At 41.8% G+C, this 19090-nt stretch overlaps 1 protein-coding gene across 1 annotated transcript in view; it reads right to left on the bottom strand.

Moving 5' to 3' along the window:
- LOC306713991 (voltage-dependent calcium channel subunit alpha-2/delta-1-like) overlaps positions 1 to 18772 on the bottom strand; it is a 78493-nt gene extending 59721 nt beyond the window's left edge. The window contains exons 1-3 of the mRNA XM_079183870.1: positions 18579 to 18772; positions 4055 to 4136; positions 2164 to 2280 (exon numbers count right to left, since the gene is read on the bottom strand). Of these exons, the coding sequence (XP_079039996.1) occupies positions 2164 to 2280; positions 4055 to 4136; positions 18579 to 18658 (279 nt within the window). The 5' untranslated portion in view covers positions 18659 to 18772. The remainder of the gene's footprint in view (positions 1 to 2163; positions 2281 to 4054; positions 4137 to 18578) is intronic.
- Positions 18773 to 19090: the final 318 nt, after the last annotated feature.

The following is a 19090-nucleotide window of genomic DNA, read 5'->3' as shown; positions in this document are numbered from 1 at the left end:
TAGGCTTCTAGTCTTTTGTATGCTACCTCATGGGAGGTGTGACTTAGTGCACTCATGGACTTCCTACCACTCTCTCTCTACTTATCATTTCTCTCTCATACACATTCAATTTCCCTCGGACAAATAGCTACAACCTATGGACACAATCCCTCGCTTACATGGTCACTTCATGTTGTCTGTAATCAGCCCTTCCAAATGGGGGAAAAAAAAAAGTTGGACAGAGAAAAGAGAGGGATGAAAGGAAACAAAAGTACTGAAGATGTTGAGTCAAAGGGAGAAATTCTTTAAAGCATAGATTGAAACCTGTGCAGAGATATATTAGATTAGTGTAGGTAAGACATTACAGATGCTGCAGTCGTATTCATGGTCCCTTTCACAAATTGATGGCCATGAAGCTGGATCAACTCCATTATACACCATTATAGAGAACACCATTTACAGTAGTAACCACACCACCATGGGCCATCTCTTCAATGCTAATGCAGTGACAAGTAAACATCATTTTTGAGAGAACAAAAGCATATGGTGTGTAGCTTAAAAAAAGAAAAAGAAAATCATCCCTGCCTCCCTCGCTATTTCCATATTTCTAGCATAGAGCTAAACATCTGGCATTAACTTGCACAGGTGAAATACACAGCGGACGGTGTGAGCCTGTAGTTAAACATCTCTACTGCGCTGCCGTCAAGTCACTGAGCAGTTGTGTTTCTCTTCCAAGGTGCGACACGACAGCATCAGAAACAAATTGTCCCTCATCCCCCACCCCCGGCAATTATTGAGATGTGAGCAAAACAAAATGGTTGGCTGGATTGATGGGGTAATCAATGAGAATGTAACTATGGCAACAGGCTGTCAAGCATTAACTGGGTATTTCTCGAGCCGGATTGATCGCGACCAGGAGCGCCCGGAGATCCTTATTTAGTTGGCCAAATACTGTTGTGTTTAAAACTAAGGAGCAGTGAAAGGTTGTACAGGTTAATTTAGCTTGTTGTGCTTTGTAACTACATGCAAGCAAGACTAAGACATGCTGATGTTTAGCAAGTCATTTTTACCAACAAACCATGTTGTTGCATTTTATTTGAAATGACAAAGATGAAGCCTATTGTGGTGCAAGCGGACTAGTCAAGGCTTCCTGTAAGGATAAATCCTTTGGGAACCATAGAAGTCTGCATAGAATCTTGTGCCAATTCATGTTCAATTCAAGTACATGTTGAGATATTTCACTGGACAAGTCTCCTGCAGATGGGGTTCAACAAAGTCACAAGGATTCATCTTCTGGACACCATGTTTTTTTTAGCAATCCACCCAATAGTTATCAAGACATTTCACGAAAAAACTAAAATGGTAACCTGCTGTTGGTGCTAGAGGTAAAGTGAAGCTATGAAGATAGCATGGACACAATGTTACATTGTAGATAACGTGTTCTATAGTTTGTCAAAAGGTTGTGCAGTACAAAGTGATTTAACTATAGATGAAGAAACCAAATCCGACACAAACTCACAGCTCTGAATCGTCTGGTCAGCCACTCAAAAAGGAAGAGTTCAGCCACTTGGGTGAACTCTGTCAGAAACTCTTAACTACAAAATGAAAGCATTTGCCGAGCGTAGCCCTTTTAGTATTTTCCTTCTGTTCCGTTCAGACAAATGACCACGAAAGCAGCATGCATGGATTCAGTACGAGGGCAGACTAGTCCTCAAGGATTCTTAAAATTAAAGCTAAACAGGGTCATCTGCAACATTATCCTTTTTCAGCAAAAAGTAGTACAACAGATATACACAATGAAATTGTATTTGTTTTTTTTTAGCATGTTGCAACCCAGACTGGTAACTTTGAATTAAGTCATCTAGCTGGAGGATGTCTGCTCATATTGGATCAGTGCAGGGCCTGAAGCAGTGGCTATGTTCCAGGGTCTGTTCTGACATGAATTGAGGAGGAGCAGATTGTTTCTGTGTTTCCTTGGGCTCTGGGCGCTGCGCTAGGAGAGATCTACGGACTGGATCTGGTCTCACAAACAGGATAGAATTTTAATTTAAATGTTCCCATCTCAAACAAAAAAAATTAATACTTTTATGTTGATAGAAAGAAGAAGCAAAAACCAAAACTGCTCGACTCCACCAAGAAGCAGTGTTGCCACAAGATCGTTTTGTGTCCGGAGATCACACTTACCTTTAGGGCTTGGGAGCGGTTAGCCAGCAGTTTCTCTATATTCCCAGCAGCTGTCGCCACCAGTTGCCTTGGATTGTTGGACTCGACGCTGAAGTGAGGTCTGTGTTTATGATATATCTGAGACAATCAGCGGAAGAGAGCAGAGGTCAGAGCAGAACTTCAACTGAAAGACCCATATATCTTTGATAAGTCTTAATCATCAGGCAGGCATTCAGGCTGAACACTAGTTGCATTTAAAAAAGGCCACAGGCTGTGCTGGTGGGGGATTTGGTTTTCCAGGGACCGATGAGGCAATGTAACACAACCCAGGAAGGCCAATATGAGTAACAGAGTCAAACATTGAGCTAGATTTAACTTTTTTGTCGGATGACCCTGCATAGGCCATCGCAGCAGTCCAGAGCTGCGTGATGCTGACAGGTGGACGGGGAAAAGGGAAATGGTCAAACGGGCTGTAGCGGAAAAGAGAGAGGGTGTGGTGACGTGCCTAATGCTTACAGGTCTCCATCCCCAAAATGATGATTTTAACCACTAGTTTGCTTTACAACAACAACATTTTTACATAAAGTTCTAAAAAGGAAACATGTTGCACAAAATTATCCGTGACATACAAAATGATCTCTCTCAAGTCCTCTCAGTCTTAAAATGTTACTCTGCATCAGTGGTCATCTTCTTTTATTACTTCTTCTTCTTGGGACTGCAATGACCAAAGCACATTGACTTCTAAAATGAAGCTACATGTCCACTGATTAAATTGCAATGTCAGGTTATGTAACAAGACCACTTACTCTGCTATGGAATATGCTCCAGCAAAAGAAATAAGAAACACAAATGCCAAACAGCCAATTATTTAGCAGCCTAGAGGGATTTCACTGTCCGACATTCAAACCACAGAACGAGAGGCGCGTGCATGTATTTGTCTTCAACCTCCAGGCGTCGGATGGATATGCTTTAGTGCAAGAGCAATATTTAAGAGTAATACGCCTGACTTTTAGATGTGGATTAAGTTATTACAAAGTATCAAGGAGGATCTTAGTGGAATTTCTATTTTTAATCTGAATGTTGGAACTGAAAGTAACCCTTTGTGTGGATTTGGGGAGTCTTAGTTGAAAACTAATATAATTCCCGACACAAAAACTGTGAGCATAAAAGTCTAGAAATAATGCCGACCATTAACACTGTTAGAAAGTATTCCAGTTGTAACTGCACAAGCAATTTCTCCACATGTATTCATACTTGCAAGCTTCATTACACTTCCTTTGAAATTCTGCACGCCGTGTGCACTACGTTACGTTTAAATAAGGCCATCCCCAAAAGCATCAGCTTCTGTTACAGCAACAGCTTGAGAGGGTTCAGTTACACAAAACATTGCCAGATATGTTTAATTCTCATTTTTGCTGAAAAGTCACACCACAAATAGAATACAAACGTGTTTTGCAATGATTTCTGCGATGCTTTGAAGCTGACTGATTATATTCTCGAAGGGAGCAGAGAGCGAAAGTGCCAGATGCATTATGTCAATCAATGTTGATTTAAAAGGTTTCTTCTCCTTTTGTCAGATGTGGGTTTGTGTGTGGTTGTGTGTGGAAGGACCTTCACTGTATAGTCATGACGCTGATCTTATCTGAGCGTATACATCGGGCTGGCAGAGAAAAGATGTATGCAGCGTTATGTCTAATGAGAAGCTACTATATATAGCCTGGTGATGTTTTGTGACAGCTGAGATCGTGCAAGGAGCGTTAGTGAGACGGAGAAAAGTAATGACTTGAAGTACACGCAATCATTCCTGTCAATACTGAACCCACGCAATGGGTTTTTATTTAACTAAATGAAGCTAAGAAATCAGTACACTGTTCGTCTATGTGTTCGATTTTGAGCAGAAATTCATGCTTACCTGTATTAGGTTGTCCATACCACTGGCTGTGTCTGTTAATGTGATCAGCTCTTTTTGCATCTGATCCACCCACTCCTTTACCCTGAGAACACAAAGAACAATCAATTAGCCAAACAATACTCATTTAAATGGCATGCTTCCGATTGGCCCGCACAGTTGAATCTAATTTGTAGAGCTGCTCCAATCTCGTTCATTTTGATTACAGCCCACGAGATCACACAACCTAAGCTGAGCTTTATTGCTTACTATGACAATATGCAAAAAAAAAAAGCTGTATAGATTCAGGGAAGGAAAGCATGGAATAATAATCTTTAGCCAAGTGGATACATTCCTTTACTCCATACGAGCTGTGCATTAAAGCGAGAGCTATTCTTAGTTGTCAGCATGAGAGTGTCACATCCTCGGGGGTGAGATGCTGGTTAATGTATTCTTCTGATGAGAAGGAGGACAGAAAGGGAAAAAGGAAAGAGCAAGAGAGACACAAGTGTTCATTTATTAGAGTTAAGACTTTTCTTTATACCTTTTTAATCATACTTCAGTAGAGATTGTTGCTGCATTGCAAAAAAACCAAGTATCAAGCATCAGTACAACAAGTAGTATTCTATGACCCCCTAAGTGAATATCTGTGTGCTCATGAACGAATCTAAACTGTAATTACCGGCGTGTCTGAACTGTTCCGAATCAACTTCATGGCCTGTAACTTAGCCATGAGGTTTCTAGGGACACCAGTGCTTGTACGGAATCCCTGACATTCAGTTCAGTTCAGGTTACTGTATGTGAGGGTGTACATGTGGAACCATACACCATAGCTTTACTGTCTACAAATCTCTTTACTTGGCAGGGGAAAGATGACCCCACTGTACAAAGTTATGTACGTTTATTTCCTAAATGTACAAGCCGTACAAAAAACAAAGTGTAAAGATGAAACAAAAGTGTTGTTTTTACATTTTGTGTTAGGCTAGCTGTTTCCAGTGTTTGAGCTCGGTTTTGTTAAACTAACAGATTCCTGAGAGTGGCTTCATAGATAGCCATGAGAGGGGTATCAATCTCATCTCAGCAAGAAAGTGAATAAGCATATTTTCCTAAATATTCCTTTAAATTGACTGAAATCATTGACATTTTTGCATTTCCCGGCCTTTTTTTGCTCGTTCGAGAACTTTTTGCAAGTGCTAATGTAGAATTCTTTTGTAAAAGTAATTTCCACAGGTAATGAATTCCTATTGAAACCACAACACTTTTGTCGACCTCCCGTCGCTCAACTCCCATAACATATTCTGAACGCTCTCACACGGTACTACAAACCCCTCCCCCCAGTTCCTTTCTGACAGCCAATAAAAGATACATGACATAATCCATAAAGAAAATGACCCGTTCTCCCCCACAGTGTGAAGTAACCGCTCCACATTCCACACTGCTGAGGGGCCTTTGATAAATGAACCCCGTCTATGTTATCTTATTCAAAAAATACAGTGTAATGTGAGCACGGCTAGCCCACACTGGACATGTGTATCTGCTACATTTAGCCGTCTCAGAGACAGCTGCTAGTGGCTGAGAGCAGATTTAGGATGGGCGTACTGTACTGTCAGCACATAGCCCTTTCAAACCCCACCCATCAAAATCATGTGCACGTGTATCCACACACATACAGGTTAATGGGAAAAAAAGAGGGTATAATCTCCTATAAACAAAGTGGATTTCCATTGATAGTTGTTATGTCTGCTGACTACTGTACATGGAGCCAACTCCAGGGTTGAGATAAGGTCCACTGGCCATAGCGAGCAGGTGTGTATTAGGGTTGTTATGCATGTGACCTTGTCAAATAAGCCCAGTTGGCCTTAAGCAAGAAGGGAGGGCCATTACAACAGGTGTCAAATACAAAAATGGTGAGTGTGTGTGTGTGTGGTTGGTTATGCTCCATCAAAGAAGAGATGTTCAATTCCACAAGCCATCAATAATTCATTAATTAAATGACATATTTATGATTTTTTTGGAGTGTGTATTATCATTACATCTACTGTAAGTGCGGGGCTATGTGGTTGCAGGACACACATCAGTTCCTGATCCAAGTTAAGTTCGATATATAGACAGCTCTGGTCATGAACTATCTGACACTAATCCTGTTTAAAGAGCTTCTTTGTAGGAACATCATTATGAGAGGAGTAGACTTACAACGAAACATGATCCAGGGTAAGTACCTAACTAGTTGTGGTAATAAGTAATTTGTTCCCTCACTTGTCTGCAGCTGAGGTTTCTACATGAGGTCAGCTTGTAACACAACTCACTGCTAACAGCTAATTCAACTCACTTTGTGCTCGAGTTTTGAAATGTCTCTGATCTTGGTTAAATAAAATCTCTTGGGTACAATCAGAAAGGCGAGGCAACGTTCTGATTAGCCACTTCCACAAATAATTATCTTCCTCTTCCTCCAGTAAAAGAGCAAACATCCCCTGCATAACATCCGGATGTGTGGCTTTCTCAAAACAGAGTTATCTCGGTATGTTTCTACATTAATAGAAGGCTTAGGAAATCGTCTTTTATCGAAGAAAACAAATATATATATATTTCATTAAAGGATGGAAACTTTGAGCAGGACATGGAAATATGAGATACCATCATTGTCCCCTCCCATGCTCAGCTCCTATGCCGTCCCCTCTGATGCTATCGCTCCCTCTCCTTGGGGCAATTGGAGAGGGGGGGAATATGGAAAGGAAGGAAGCCTCCAAAAAGGCCTGGTGAGCCATGTTCAGTCACTCAGCTATAAAGCGGACTGCAGGGCTATAGTTGAGAAAAGCCATGTGAAACTCAGCCAAGTGTGAGACCTGCTGGCCTTAAAAGCCTCTTTTTTTCTCACATGTGTCATTACTAATACCCACTTATGAAGCAGACTGTTTTTTGACAGGCAATTGTTCTTCTTTTGTTTGCCAGTTGTGGTCACTCACTCATATATTTGCTTACTTGACAGACTTTTATATATATATATATATATATATATATATATATATATATATATAATATGTAAAACTATGAAAATGCACAAACATCCAATGAGCTTTCTGCATTTGAACTATCCATGATTAGACAATTTAGCCCAATAAGGTATTGCATAAGAAAAGACCTCACAATCACTGAGTTGTTTTCTGTAATTTAGTTAATTGATGCCCCTTAATAAATTCAATCATCAAAGAAGCAGAAGTCCAGTATTTGTTAGTAACAACTCATGTTCCGTAATACTTTGTTGGCACAAGATTACAAAATTCCTGAAGGATTAAAAGTCTAAACTGCAGGGCCTCTGAAGTCTCAGTCTCACACTCCCTTGGCCATTTTTTATTCTAGCCTTGAAGTTGGGACCATAACCGTTGTTATAAAGTCAATACATGAAATGATCCTCTTCTTAGTCCTTCCAGTGATACAAGTGACTACTAGTGCTTGCTGGGAGTCTTAAGGGATTCCCACATGTTGCAGCAGCTTGTGTTTGACTAGTTGGCATCTAGCTCTGCAAACACCACTCTGATAGTTCCAGCCAGCAGTGGTTCTCTCAGGACGAAATACAAACAAACAAACTTTTAGGTGAGGTAGGTCATTCTGACAGGTGGGAAATATCCGATTAAAAGCTTCGATACCTGTCTACTTCAGCATGTTCGCGATAGCAAAATGCAATACGAGGTGCATGCGGTAAAGATCCTCGCGGGTTAACTGACTTTAGAGAGTTGGGGACACACTTGGTTGGAGTTTAGACAAACAGATCTGATATGAAGGCTCCGAACTCTGAAGAGATGACATTCAAATTTCATCAAGCTCTTTCCATGTCCTCAGTCACAAGCAAATGTGAGTGAATGCCAGTGAGTTAAACGGTGTGAAATTAGATGAGGTGCTGTGAGCGGTATCAATATTACCCCAGATAGTGTCACACCACATCTCTGCGGACCAGCGCAGAAAAACAGCCTCACAAGACAAAATACAGTCAACATGTCAGAAGGTAGAGACTTTCTTAGTGCCAAATGAGCTCATTTCTTGACTAGACCCGTGAGCATGTATCTTAATTTGTGCTTGACCCATGTGTGGTTGAGGGATAGCCAAACTAGCCCCTCCCCCTTCCCTACGTGTAACCGGGGCAGTGGGTCTTTCAAAAGGGCAGTGGGGGTTAAAGGCCCAGGGTTAAAGGTCACCAGGACAGGTGCACCTCTTAGTGTAATGAGGTGAGTGTAACCTATTTGTGCAAGTGTCTTAACAATTTCGAGTATGAACACACAGCAGAGACTTCAAAGCTTAAAGGGATAGTTTGGGTGTTTTGAAGTGGGGTCGTGTGAGCTAATCCAAAATCGGTGTATTACTTACAGTAGATTACGGTCATTATGCCCCCAGTTTGAAGAAACAGACAGGAGTACCAATAGGGGAGCAAAGCATTGTACTGCTGTGGGGGCAGGGTTACGCATTTTAGCCAGCTACAAATGAATCAAAATCAGTGAATATGTACACTTTATTTGGAATATTTGCTGTTTTTATCATTTTGCTGTTTTCCCCCATCCACGGCAGTACATGTTTTTTGGTGCTCCAGTTTCTCCAAATTGGGGGCATGCAAACTCAAAACTACTGTAAGTACTACACAGACAATGGATAAGTACCTCATACACCCCCACTTCAAAACATACAAACTATCCCTTTAAAGCAACACAGATCAATATTTGTCATAATGTCCAGCAGTAACAGGCAGCTGTGATGAACCCACTGTGCGTACCAGCACCAAACAGCAGACACACTAAGTCATCAACTACTAGTTAACATAGAGGAGCATTTATCGGCCAGAGCAACATATTTCCTCAAAAAGTGATACAAAACAGGGATGAAAAGGAAAACACGTATTGGACTTGCATTCATCAAGTGGCCAAACACATTCCAGGACAGGTTGATGCTGACTTTGCTGGATGTGGAAATTGGGAAATCCCATACCAACTTTAACATGAGCATATGTCATCGATATGTTTACAGCTTGTTGTGCTGCCCGAAAGCAGGCAGAAAAGTGACATACAACCTACCTTTTTGCAAGGTAATAATGTTGAGAATGTTATGAGGAGTAGCACTAAGGTAGTGTAATACTGGTTTGTGATGCACACACAACTTTGTCTGCAATCATTTCAACAGGAAAGAGGTGAATGACACAAGAATAAAAGAAAGATGTGTCTCAAACACATGAGGGCATACAGTGCTACCTTTATAAGAGATGTTCTTAGCATTATTTGCCCCCTTAAGAGAGGTGAACACAAAGAAAATATACCAGAGGAACACCCTGACTCACCATTAGAAGAAAAACAAATAGCTTCACTTTGCCAATTACGTAGGTGCAGTCCAATCTGAGGGGTGAACACAGGGAAGTGGACACAGGCCCAGAATAGAGAGCATGACTCAGCATTAAAGCACTGCTGGCTTATCTCTGACCACATTTACCCCTCCAGCCGAGATGTGTGGGTTGTGTTGCCCCTCTCCCTCTGTTTCTACACTTCAAAACCACAGCATCTGGCCTTTAGCTGTTGTGCTGCCGTTTAATTCACTTTAACACAATCGTTTCAGGAAGTGAATATGCTTCAACATTCAAAAACTATAAATATCAAAGTCTCTTAGGGTCCCATTTATTAGGAAACCATTTAGATTGAAGGACATTTCAGGATTGGAAAAGGAAGAGCAGCTAAAACTCACATTGTGGATTGAATTATAAAGAAAATTCTGGTTACAATTTGGGTCTTACTTTCATTGTTTTGGCCATGATGACTAGTCCATCTATAAAATAAAGGGCAAGAGAGAGTTTCTCTAAAAAACAAACTAAACAAACTCTTTTTTAGTCCCAACCTTTTTTAGCCAACATGCAGAATAAGTCTTTTAAGGTGCAATATATACGAGATTGGGAGCATTTCGATTGCCTCAACAGCCTTCAACATGTCAACAGCGGAAAGCAGCTCATAGCTAACAGTGCAAACTGCTCAGGTAGATATTACTCCACTATATCCTTACATAGCAAATAGTTGTTGCCATAATAATGTTAATAATGTCAAAAACAGTTGGATGTTAGACTGACCTCGAACTCTCCTTGACTAATACTTTTCTACTTTTGTCTCCATTGATTGTCTGGATAAAAAGCTCACAGTTGGGCTGTTACAAGGGATTTGCAAGAGTTTGTTATCCAACTTTAAAAGGAGGGTTCCCAGATGGAGTTCATGGAGAGAAGATTGGGAAGATTTTACCTTCAAGCTTTTTCTTCAGAGTCCTGTCTATACCCTCATACCAAACTTATTTCTACGTTTCTTTTTTGACAAAGAAAGCAGCGAGTTAACTTTGAATAAATACCCTGAAGACTGTACTCGTATGCTTTGGGCTGTCAAAGTATTGGAACAGTTTGTCATAAAGCACTAGTAGCTAAAGGTAGTCCTCGCATCTCAATTGAAACTCGCGGTATTAACAGTCGAATGTCATGGTGCGTGCATGCCATATCCTTCACAGGGGAAAAGAAAGCAGTACGTCTAGGGAGAAGCACATTCATATTTTTCACCACCAACGACCTTACACCGTCATTCAGCTGCAGAGGTTTTCATGTTTCCTTGTGTTTTAGGGATAAGCCTGATGGAACCATGGAAACACCCCATGCCACGTGAAAGTCCAGAAAATTGATCCAGCAATATTGAACGCTACATCACTCCGACTGAAACACTGAAAAGGTGGGCATCACGCCGGCTCCGAGGCCCGGCCCGTCTGTGTGCCATGCAGAGCCACGAGAATCCAGGGCTCAATATCCAATCTCGGATTTTCCACTCCAGCACCCTCTCTTCTTGTAAACATCCTCATGTTTTTATTCTCAGAACCAAGTCTGCGGATCCACATTTGATCTCTTAATGCCATCGAACCCGTCACGGATGAAGCATCCGAAGGCAAACACTCTTTGCTTTATTTTTTTATCCCCACCCCGTGGTTTCCAGCACTGGGAGACAGCTCGAAACCTTAAATCCTCCTCTGATAGTAGTAATTTGGGCTTCTAATCTGTTCTTAGAGAGAGACAAGGCTGACACCATTACAGGAAGCAGAGATGCAAAAAAAAAAAAAAAAGACGGGGATGTTTGAGGATGGCAGCTTGGATGTAATTGAGCCACTGGGGGGATAGCTAATAAGAGCCCTGACAATGAAGCTAGGCATCTAATAAGCAGCGAGCTTTGACAGAGCTTTGTGGAAGACGTCACTTTCTACCACTCCTTCCTCACACGTTTATCCTTTTTGTTTAAATTCATCACCTATTGCCTAGTTAATTTATCTTCCTTTGATTGTTCGAGTACTTCTTTTCATCTCTGTTAATCCTTTTATCTTCCCTCTTTCCTTCCACCTCTCTTACTCGACTATCCGTTGTTTATTGTAGCTTACATTTTCATCCTACAAACTCCACATGATTAATAGCCTTATTTGCTGCCTAACATGTCCCATTTTCTCTCTAAATGAACTCATAATGCTGAAAATGTCTTTCCTCTGTCCTCCTCCCCTCTCACATGTATCATCACGGAGCACAAAGGAGACAAGTGATGATATCTCCTTCTTTATTGAGGTCAATAACACCATGATTGCAGGCTTTGTAAATGTCCCGCGGCCTCATTATCTTCTAAGGCAAGACATTATTGATATTTCTGCCTCTCTTCCACCATTTTCCTCGAACCAAGTCAGTCAGAGCCTTTACCGCGGCCCCCTGCTTATCTAAAGAGTTCAAGTGAAGCCTTGAGAAAAGTATTTTCTGCGCTCTATCGAGCACTTAACGTGTATTACAGGTGTGGAAGAGCTGACACGACATTGTATGAGATCATTACCAAATGATGGGGTGATCCTGGTGGGCAATCATGCACTGACAAGTCAACTGTGCAGATGTTAACGGTAGCTGTAGCTAGCTAGCAGTCTACGTACCAGCTGTGTGTGTGTAGTGTGTGTGTGTGTCGCAGCTCAGACCCTGACATCGGAAACTTTCACATATTTACGAGGCATCCAAATGAGGCAACATGCTATTAGAACTTATTCTTACAGTGTCACAATGAAGAGAGAGACCGGCCTAGAGCCTGGGTGAACTTCTGACCTCATGTAGACGAGGCCAAAAGAAAATGAGCTTATTTACTGAAATAAGGGCATAACATACTGTGGATCAGTCTCTCATTAAAAAGGAGTTTTTTTTTAAATGGAGGAAGGTAACAACAGTAAGTTATTAATGAAATTCTATTTGAGCCATGTTTTGATGTGGATGCTTTTCGCAGTTTGAAATGATGTAATTTGTTTTTTTAAGATTACATTGTTAAAACATGAAACAAATATCTATTCAATCACAATCATTTCCATTCAAAGAAGTGTCTTAAAGTCAGACCAGGCCAATCGGTTATCTTCTGTCCACCGGCAACATGAGACTGCCACATAGAGCCGGGGGTCAGACTCATTTCCTACCCTTGCCCACGTTTGACCTCACACTCTGGACCACGGCTAGCTGGGACTGACTCGCCGTCCCCCCAGCGCCAAGTCTGCCTCGTCCACACCCTCCATGTCAAAAGGCATATACATCCTGACAGAACTAACAGCTCCCATTGTATCACCTCTCCCAGCAGGTGTCTGGACATATTACATTGGCAGAAACAGAATTGTTGTGACACCTGGAAGTGTTTGTACTCACTGCAGAACAATCACACCTGCTGGTGAGATTCTAGCACGATGCTAGATTAGAGAAAGGCCAACAGGGACTACATTTAATATTATGCCTCCTGTGAGCGCACATGAATGTGGGTCAAGTTGGTGACTATTTCCTTGCAGAAATGTCAAGGACAGAGAAGTAATGAGTGATTTGCTGACAGGAAATGGATTAAAGCAACAATCTCTAAAGTAGAGCTTGTAAAAATCCAATGAGGACATGGCAGCCAACATAGAATTATATATAATAGGGATTGTATTTGCAGAGTAAGATTTTTCTTCACCCTGTAATATCTAAAATCGTATATATTGTCTTTTAAATCCCTTAGCCTTCTAAATTATTAAAAAAATAATAAAATGTTATTCTATTTCACAATTTTGACTGTTTTTCCCCCACTCTCTCTCTCTCAACATCACCCCTCCAGCTGACTTTCTCTCGGCTACTTGTTATTTTGAACTCTGTTCAAATGACTAAACCTCCACATCCCTGTCACCTTCACACTTTATGAACAACCTCTCTACCCATCCATCCCTACATCAACTCTACCCTTTTGCCTCACTACACACACACACACACACAATTCTCGGACGATGTGGATAAAGAGAGAGATTAGAAAATGTCCAATTAATGTCAATCTAGACGCCTCCAAGAGCAGACTACTGTTAGTGCTGAACTGAGTACCAGTCTCCCTGATGGCTACGCACACTGTCCAGCGTACTGTAGTAGTGTAGTGTAGTCTGGCATTAACAGCTCTTATGCACCAATATAACTCCCTTAAGGGGCTCGAGGGATGCCATCATGGGTCCACTTTTCTCTGCGTCTCTCAAAATATAACACATCAGATGGGCTTGTGTGAGATATCTTGAGCACGTAAAGCTGGGGTAGGCCTTTGGAAAAGGCAAAATAAATGTCAGAATTTGAAAATGCATCCCTTCTCCTGCAGTTCTCCCCTTAAGTCCTAAGCCCCTCCCACCAGCTGAGGAAGGGCAAATGCACATGCTTCCTACAGTAACCTGTGAGAGTACTAGTCTTTCATATTAAACACCATCCCCATCGTGAAATAACCAGAAAATCGGTAAAGCCACAAAAACAGGCGAGGCAAGCCACAGGGTTTGCTTTTCAACTTTTAGTCATACAACCTCTCTCTTCCAACTTTCTCTACTTTTCTCTTCTGTATCTTGTGCTCCGTTTTGCCTCCCTGTGTTTTACATTGTTGTTCTTTATCGACTATTGATTAGTTTGGTAGGTTCTTACTTAATGTCCTTTAAGAAATACAAAAGGCTTATGAATAAATAAACAATGTATATTAAAATAAGGAAGGAACGACACATGCCTGATTTACAACACAGCCTTAAAAACTACACTCCTCCTGCTTTATACTACAGATGTGCTTCCTGTACAGGAGTGGGCTCGCGACCAAACAGCTGTTAGCTATTCTCTAGGTTTCCTGGGCAACGCTGCAATGGAAAATTCTTGGAAACTTCCATGTGGCAAAGGATTCTGGGAAAGTAATACAGCACCAGGGTTGCTTCGTTAGTCCCAAAGTTTCTTTTCACACACAGTACACGGCAGGGGGACATGACTATTTCCCCCAAAAATAATTAATTAATGAGAAACTTTAACCAGTACACTACAGCAACACCCGGAGGCCACACATAAACAAAGTGTCCACAAAATATCAGAGGGGGGAAATTTATGGGAAGCCCCCTGCCACCCTACACCCCTCTGTGCCTAAATATAGTCTGGGTTGAGATGTGGGGGTGTCATAGGGTGTGAATGAGGGAGCGAAAGAGTGAAAATGACAGAGATAAAGTGGAAAAAGTTTAAGAAAAGGGCAACGATAAAAACTGTGAATGAGCAGGGTGGGAAAAAGAGAGCCAGCATTTCTCCATGGGTACAGATTTTGCACCCTTGCACGTGTGTGTGTAACAGATATAACCCGCCAGCTGCTTGACTCAAGGCATGCCTCCTGAAATATACCTGCAACCACCAACTCTCTTGTGGCCGAGAGGCGCAAATCTCAGCGAAGGAAATCCTATACAAGCCTGAGCTGATCCTTTCCATCTGCTCATTACATTTTCAGACTCACCCTCTTCAAAACTCTTTAAATCCCCGTATTATCAGTGTCATAATCCAAGTTGGATTTGACACTGGAATCAAAGTCAAAGGACATTTTTATTCATCAACGGTTTTCTTTTTCAATCCTTGATTATATTAGATGAGACATTTTAAATCTCTCTCTGCCTCTCCCAAAGCAAGACCTATGATCAAGGCTCTCTGATTCAATCAAGACTCAAGGCCTGGAGCTTTTTCCATTGACACAAATAAAACACAATTTGAAAAAACACAATAAAATACCAACTTGTTGGACGCTACGAGTCTAGCCAGTATGATTTTCCAGTGATATAGGCACATTTTCTGGTTCAAATCTTCGAGCACTACAATGATGCATTAACACGATTTCATAGCTGCAAGCCAACGTTTTACATCACGACCTCAGTATTTGTCTGATCCCAGCATTGCAGATTATAGTCGTGATTATCTCATTTTTTCTCCATCGTTTTTATTGTTGCAATATACATTAATGGCCAAGCTGTTCAGCAGCGCATCCAAGCATCTGGGGGCCCAGAGGAAGTTTGGCCATGAAATAAGATGCATATGGGTGGCCTCAAGCGGGAACTGAGCCATATTCATTACTGGCCACTGTCAGTGTCAGGGCTACTGGGATGTAGCAAGAGTCATCGTGTAAGATAATGTGAGGCTGAAAACTACCATCAAGGAAATTACACCCGATTAATCAAATCCTCAAAGAAACCATTGAGAACTGAGGTAGCTTGACTTTGATTCTCACTAGTTTTAAGAAAAAAAAATGTGAAGCAATATGCTTATTCACTTTCTTGCCGAGAGTTAGAGGAGATAATCAACACCACTCCTGACCTTGTTTGCTTAGAATTCACACCTAAGGAACCTTCTCTATATTTGTATATGTACACTCTCTCCGCTCACAGCTGCCCATGCTGCTCTCTGTTCGGATGAAGTGCCTCCTCGCATTATGCCCACTGATTGCCAGAGACGAGGAGAACACGAGAAGCATGGCTCTTTAGCTGGTTGAGCATGAAATCCAGTTAGCTTTTTTTTTTTCTTTAAACAAGCAAGTGAGAGTGGGAGAAATGGAGCAGAGGGTGACAGAAACTGTGGAAAAAGGGAGGATGGAAACAAAGTCGGTTGGTGACTAAAGCCAAAGCCAGAAAGTAGCATATGATCACGTCTTGGCCTGGATGGCTGAATTCAGTACAATGCGTTGGCACACAACGATTTGGAAATGTCTTGTGTTTCTGGCTGTGAGGGTGGTAAGTACACATGCAGAATGCATGAAGCAAAATGTCCGTACACAATAGACATATGGGATCAAAAAGGCCAAGTAATCTAGATTTCCTTGTCCTCTCTTTTTTTTTGCTCTGTCTCCATCTTTTCTTTTTTTTTATCTCTCCTGATCTCTCAATGTGCTAGCTGGCGCCGAGATCTCTGGGGGCTCAAGTCTATGACATCAGACTTTGCATTTCAGATCCGATGATGTTAATCATCGGCCTTCAGGCAACAAAGAAAAGAGATAAAGAGATACACGGGGAGCCAGACGGAAAGTAAGATGGACAAGGGACGAACATGACGGAAAGGGAGAGCGATGAGGAAGATTGTGAGAAGGGAGGGAGGAAGGGCTGAGAGAAAGAGAAGGGACATGAAGATGTGAAGCTGACAGATGCTGGCATGTGAGGTTAGAGATGGAGCCGAGAGAGGCAGTCACACTTCAAGCCATGAGACAGTGGGGGTGAGGGAGAAAGAAAGGACATGGCAAAGCCAGTGTGCACGTACTGTGTGTAAATGTCTGGTTTTAGTCACACAAACAGTGAGCTACTTAAAACCTTTGCTTATCCACATTTCTGAATTCCCTGGAGGAAAATACACTGGGTCAGTCTCTCCGTCTCTGCCCTTCTAGTTTCTCCGCTTCTCTTTGGGACTTTCACTCCGAGTCAACATGAAGCTTGTCACTCAAAATCACCATCACCACAAGAGTACACCAAGAGCAAGACACAGGGACAATGTGAGGATGGGAGATTTTTTTTTCTTCGTTTGCATGATTTTGCATTGAACCTTTCCTCCGCAGCAAGAAGTTGACATTACTACTGATGGCCAAGAAGCAGATGTCAAAATGCAGACTCTGCGAGATGACTGGGCGTTTTCTAGTTTGATTCTGGCATCCTCCTCTCTTCTAAATGAATTTTTCCTAATTCAAACAAAGAGCTCCTGCCAATCTCGTTGTGAATTTTATTATTTTTATTTATTTCTTTTGTTTCCGCGGCACGGATGGCCAATTCCACTCAGTAAGTCAACTATGTCACTGAAAGTTGGTCTGCAGCTCGCCAAGCCTGTGTGAATATCATGTACACAACCCACAGATCAATCCACTTAGTGCCCATGAAATATAGGGAGCGGGCAGGCCACTCTGCTAGTCTGACATCACTGTACTCGGCCATTAGGCTGAGTGCCATCATGGCTCCCCATCTCGGGACTACTTGGGCTGCATTCAAAACCATACGCTGTATAGTCCAGCCTCCGTCCGAACCATCTGGAACACCTTAAACCTGTTGATTAAGCGTGAGAAGCAGCATGGTAGATGAAACCGGCTCACACGCCTACACGTTTGTTTGATTTAGAAACTACGGATATATTTTCTGTTACATCTATTAATGTTGCGCTACACATATAGAGGTTGTGAGTCAGATTTAGACAGAGAGTGGTACCTCTACTTTATCTCGAGTTCATAACCCATCTGGCAGGGCTAGGAGGGAGCTTTCAGCCCATAGTTGGAGGCCAAAGTACTGGGATGAATAAAATAGCAAAGCTGAAAAACTATTATCCTGTTGGACTCGATATGTACTTATACATATAGAGGTGGATTAAGAAGTATTTGTGTCCAAGTGACAAACTGAACAGATACACTTTACTGTAAATTGGAGGAAAACTGCACCTACTAAGGAACCAGTATAAGGCCTGAGAGTGGTACTATAAAACATTAGTTTATTAAGTGAATTCTGCCCTCAAGTCTCACAAGCTGCCCACAGGGTCTGAAGAAAAATGATAGTGCGAGAATCTTTTTGATCGATCAATTCATGGTTTGGTATATAAAATGTCAAAATATTGAAAAAAGGTCCGTCACAAGTTCCCAGAGTCCAAGGTGACTTCTTCATATTGCTTGTTTTGTCTGACCCAACAGGTCAAAATCCAAAGATATTTAATTTACTATCAAAGCAGACAGAGAAAAACTACCACACACTCCCATTTCAGAAGCTGAAACCAGTGAATGTTTTGGCGTTGTTGCTTGAAAAACAACGGCATAAAACTATGAAAAGTGAATCAAATACATCCACACACATAAACATGTTTGTGCGTGGAGATGCTACAGCAAAAGTTTGAGAACATCTGAGCGACATTCACACCTCAGTCCACCTTCCTGGCATGATTCATTTGACAGCAAAGCCACATGTCCCCCTTTCTGCAAGCTGGCAACACATGGACAGTGGCTGTATATATCATGTTTCACAGGGTGAAGTTGTATCCGAAGTAATGTGCAATCATCATCACTTGGCAAGAAGGAAACACTTTCTGCTTCTGCTTCGAGGATAATGTTCCACCAACTGCAATTTACAGAGTTTAAATTGAAGGTGTCTTTTCAACATCGACTGTGAACATTTAAAGTCAGGCTGTCATTTCTGCCACACCGCATATTATCCGAGACTTTTCAAAAAGCCAACAGGCTGTTATGAAGCTGGTACTCACATCTGCGCTGTTGGGAATTGTCCGGTCGACACAGATGAAATGGTTGACAGCAGTAAAAGTAAACAGACTGAGTAATCCATGGCTTTGTTTAGTTCCCCGCAACCAGGATACGGACAGGAAGAAGATGCACATAAAAGGTTTCACAAATCCACAAACGCCGTGCGTATACTTCTCAGCCAAACGCCTCACACCGCCATCGGTGCGCGTTTGGAAACAAATCTCATCCGTTATCTATGTCCCTCCCACCGGTGGAGTTGAGGCGTGAGCTTTTTTTGGCTCGGCGGTGTGTGTATGTGACTGTTAAGTGAGTGTCTCAAACTGCGATAGGCTATTAGAGCAGATCTACGGCGTGTGTCAAAAAATAAAAGGAGAAAAGGGGAGGGCGCATTTGGATCTTCAGTTTGGCCGGCAGAGCGGTGCCTCTCCGCACGCTGCAAAAAATATCATCCCGTCATTTAGCAGTGAGGTATTACCGTTACACACATGGGAAAGTGTGTTAAAGTTGGTGAGAT

The sequence above is a fragment of the Pholis gunnellus genome (assembly GCF_910591455.1).
Source record: "Pholis gunnellus genome assembly, chromosome: 22".
NCBI lineage: Eukaryota > Metazoa > Chordata > Actinopteri > Perciformes > Pholidae > Pholis > Pholis gunnellus.
This window is presented reverse-complemented; position numbering and strand designations above follow the sequence as displayed.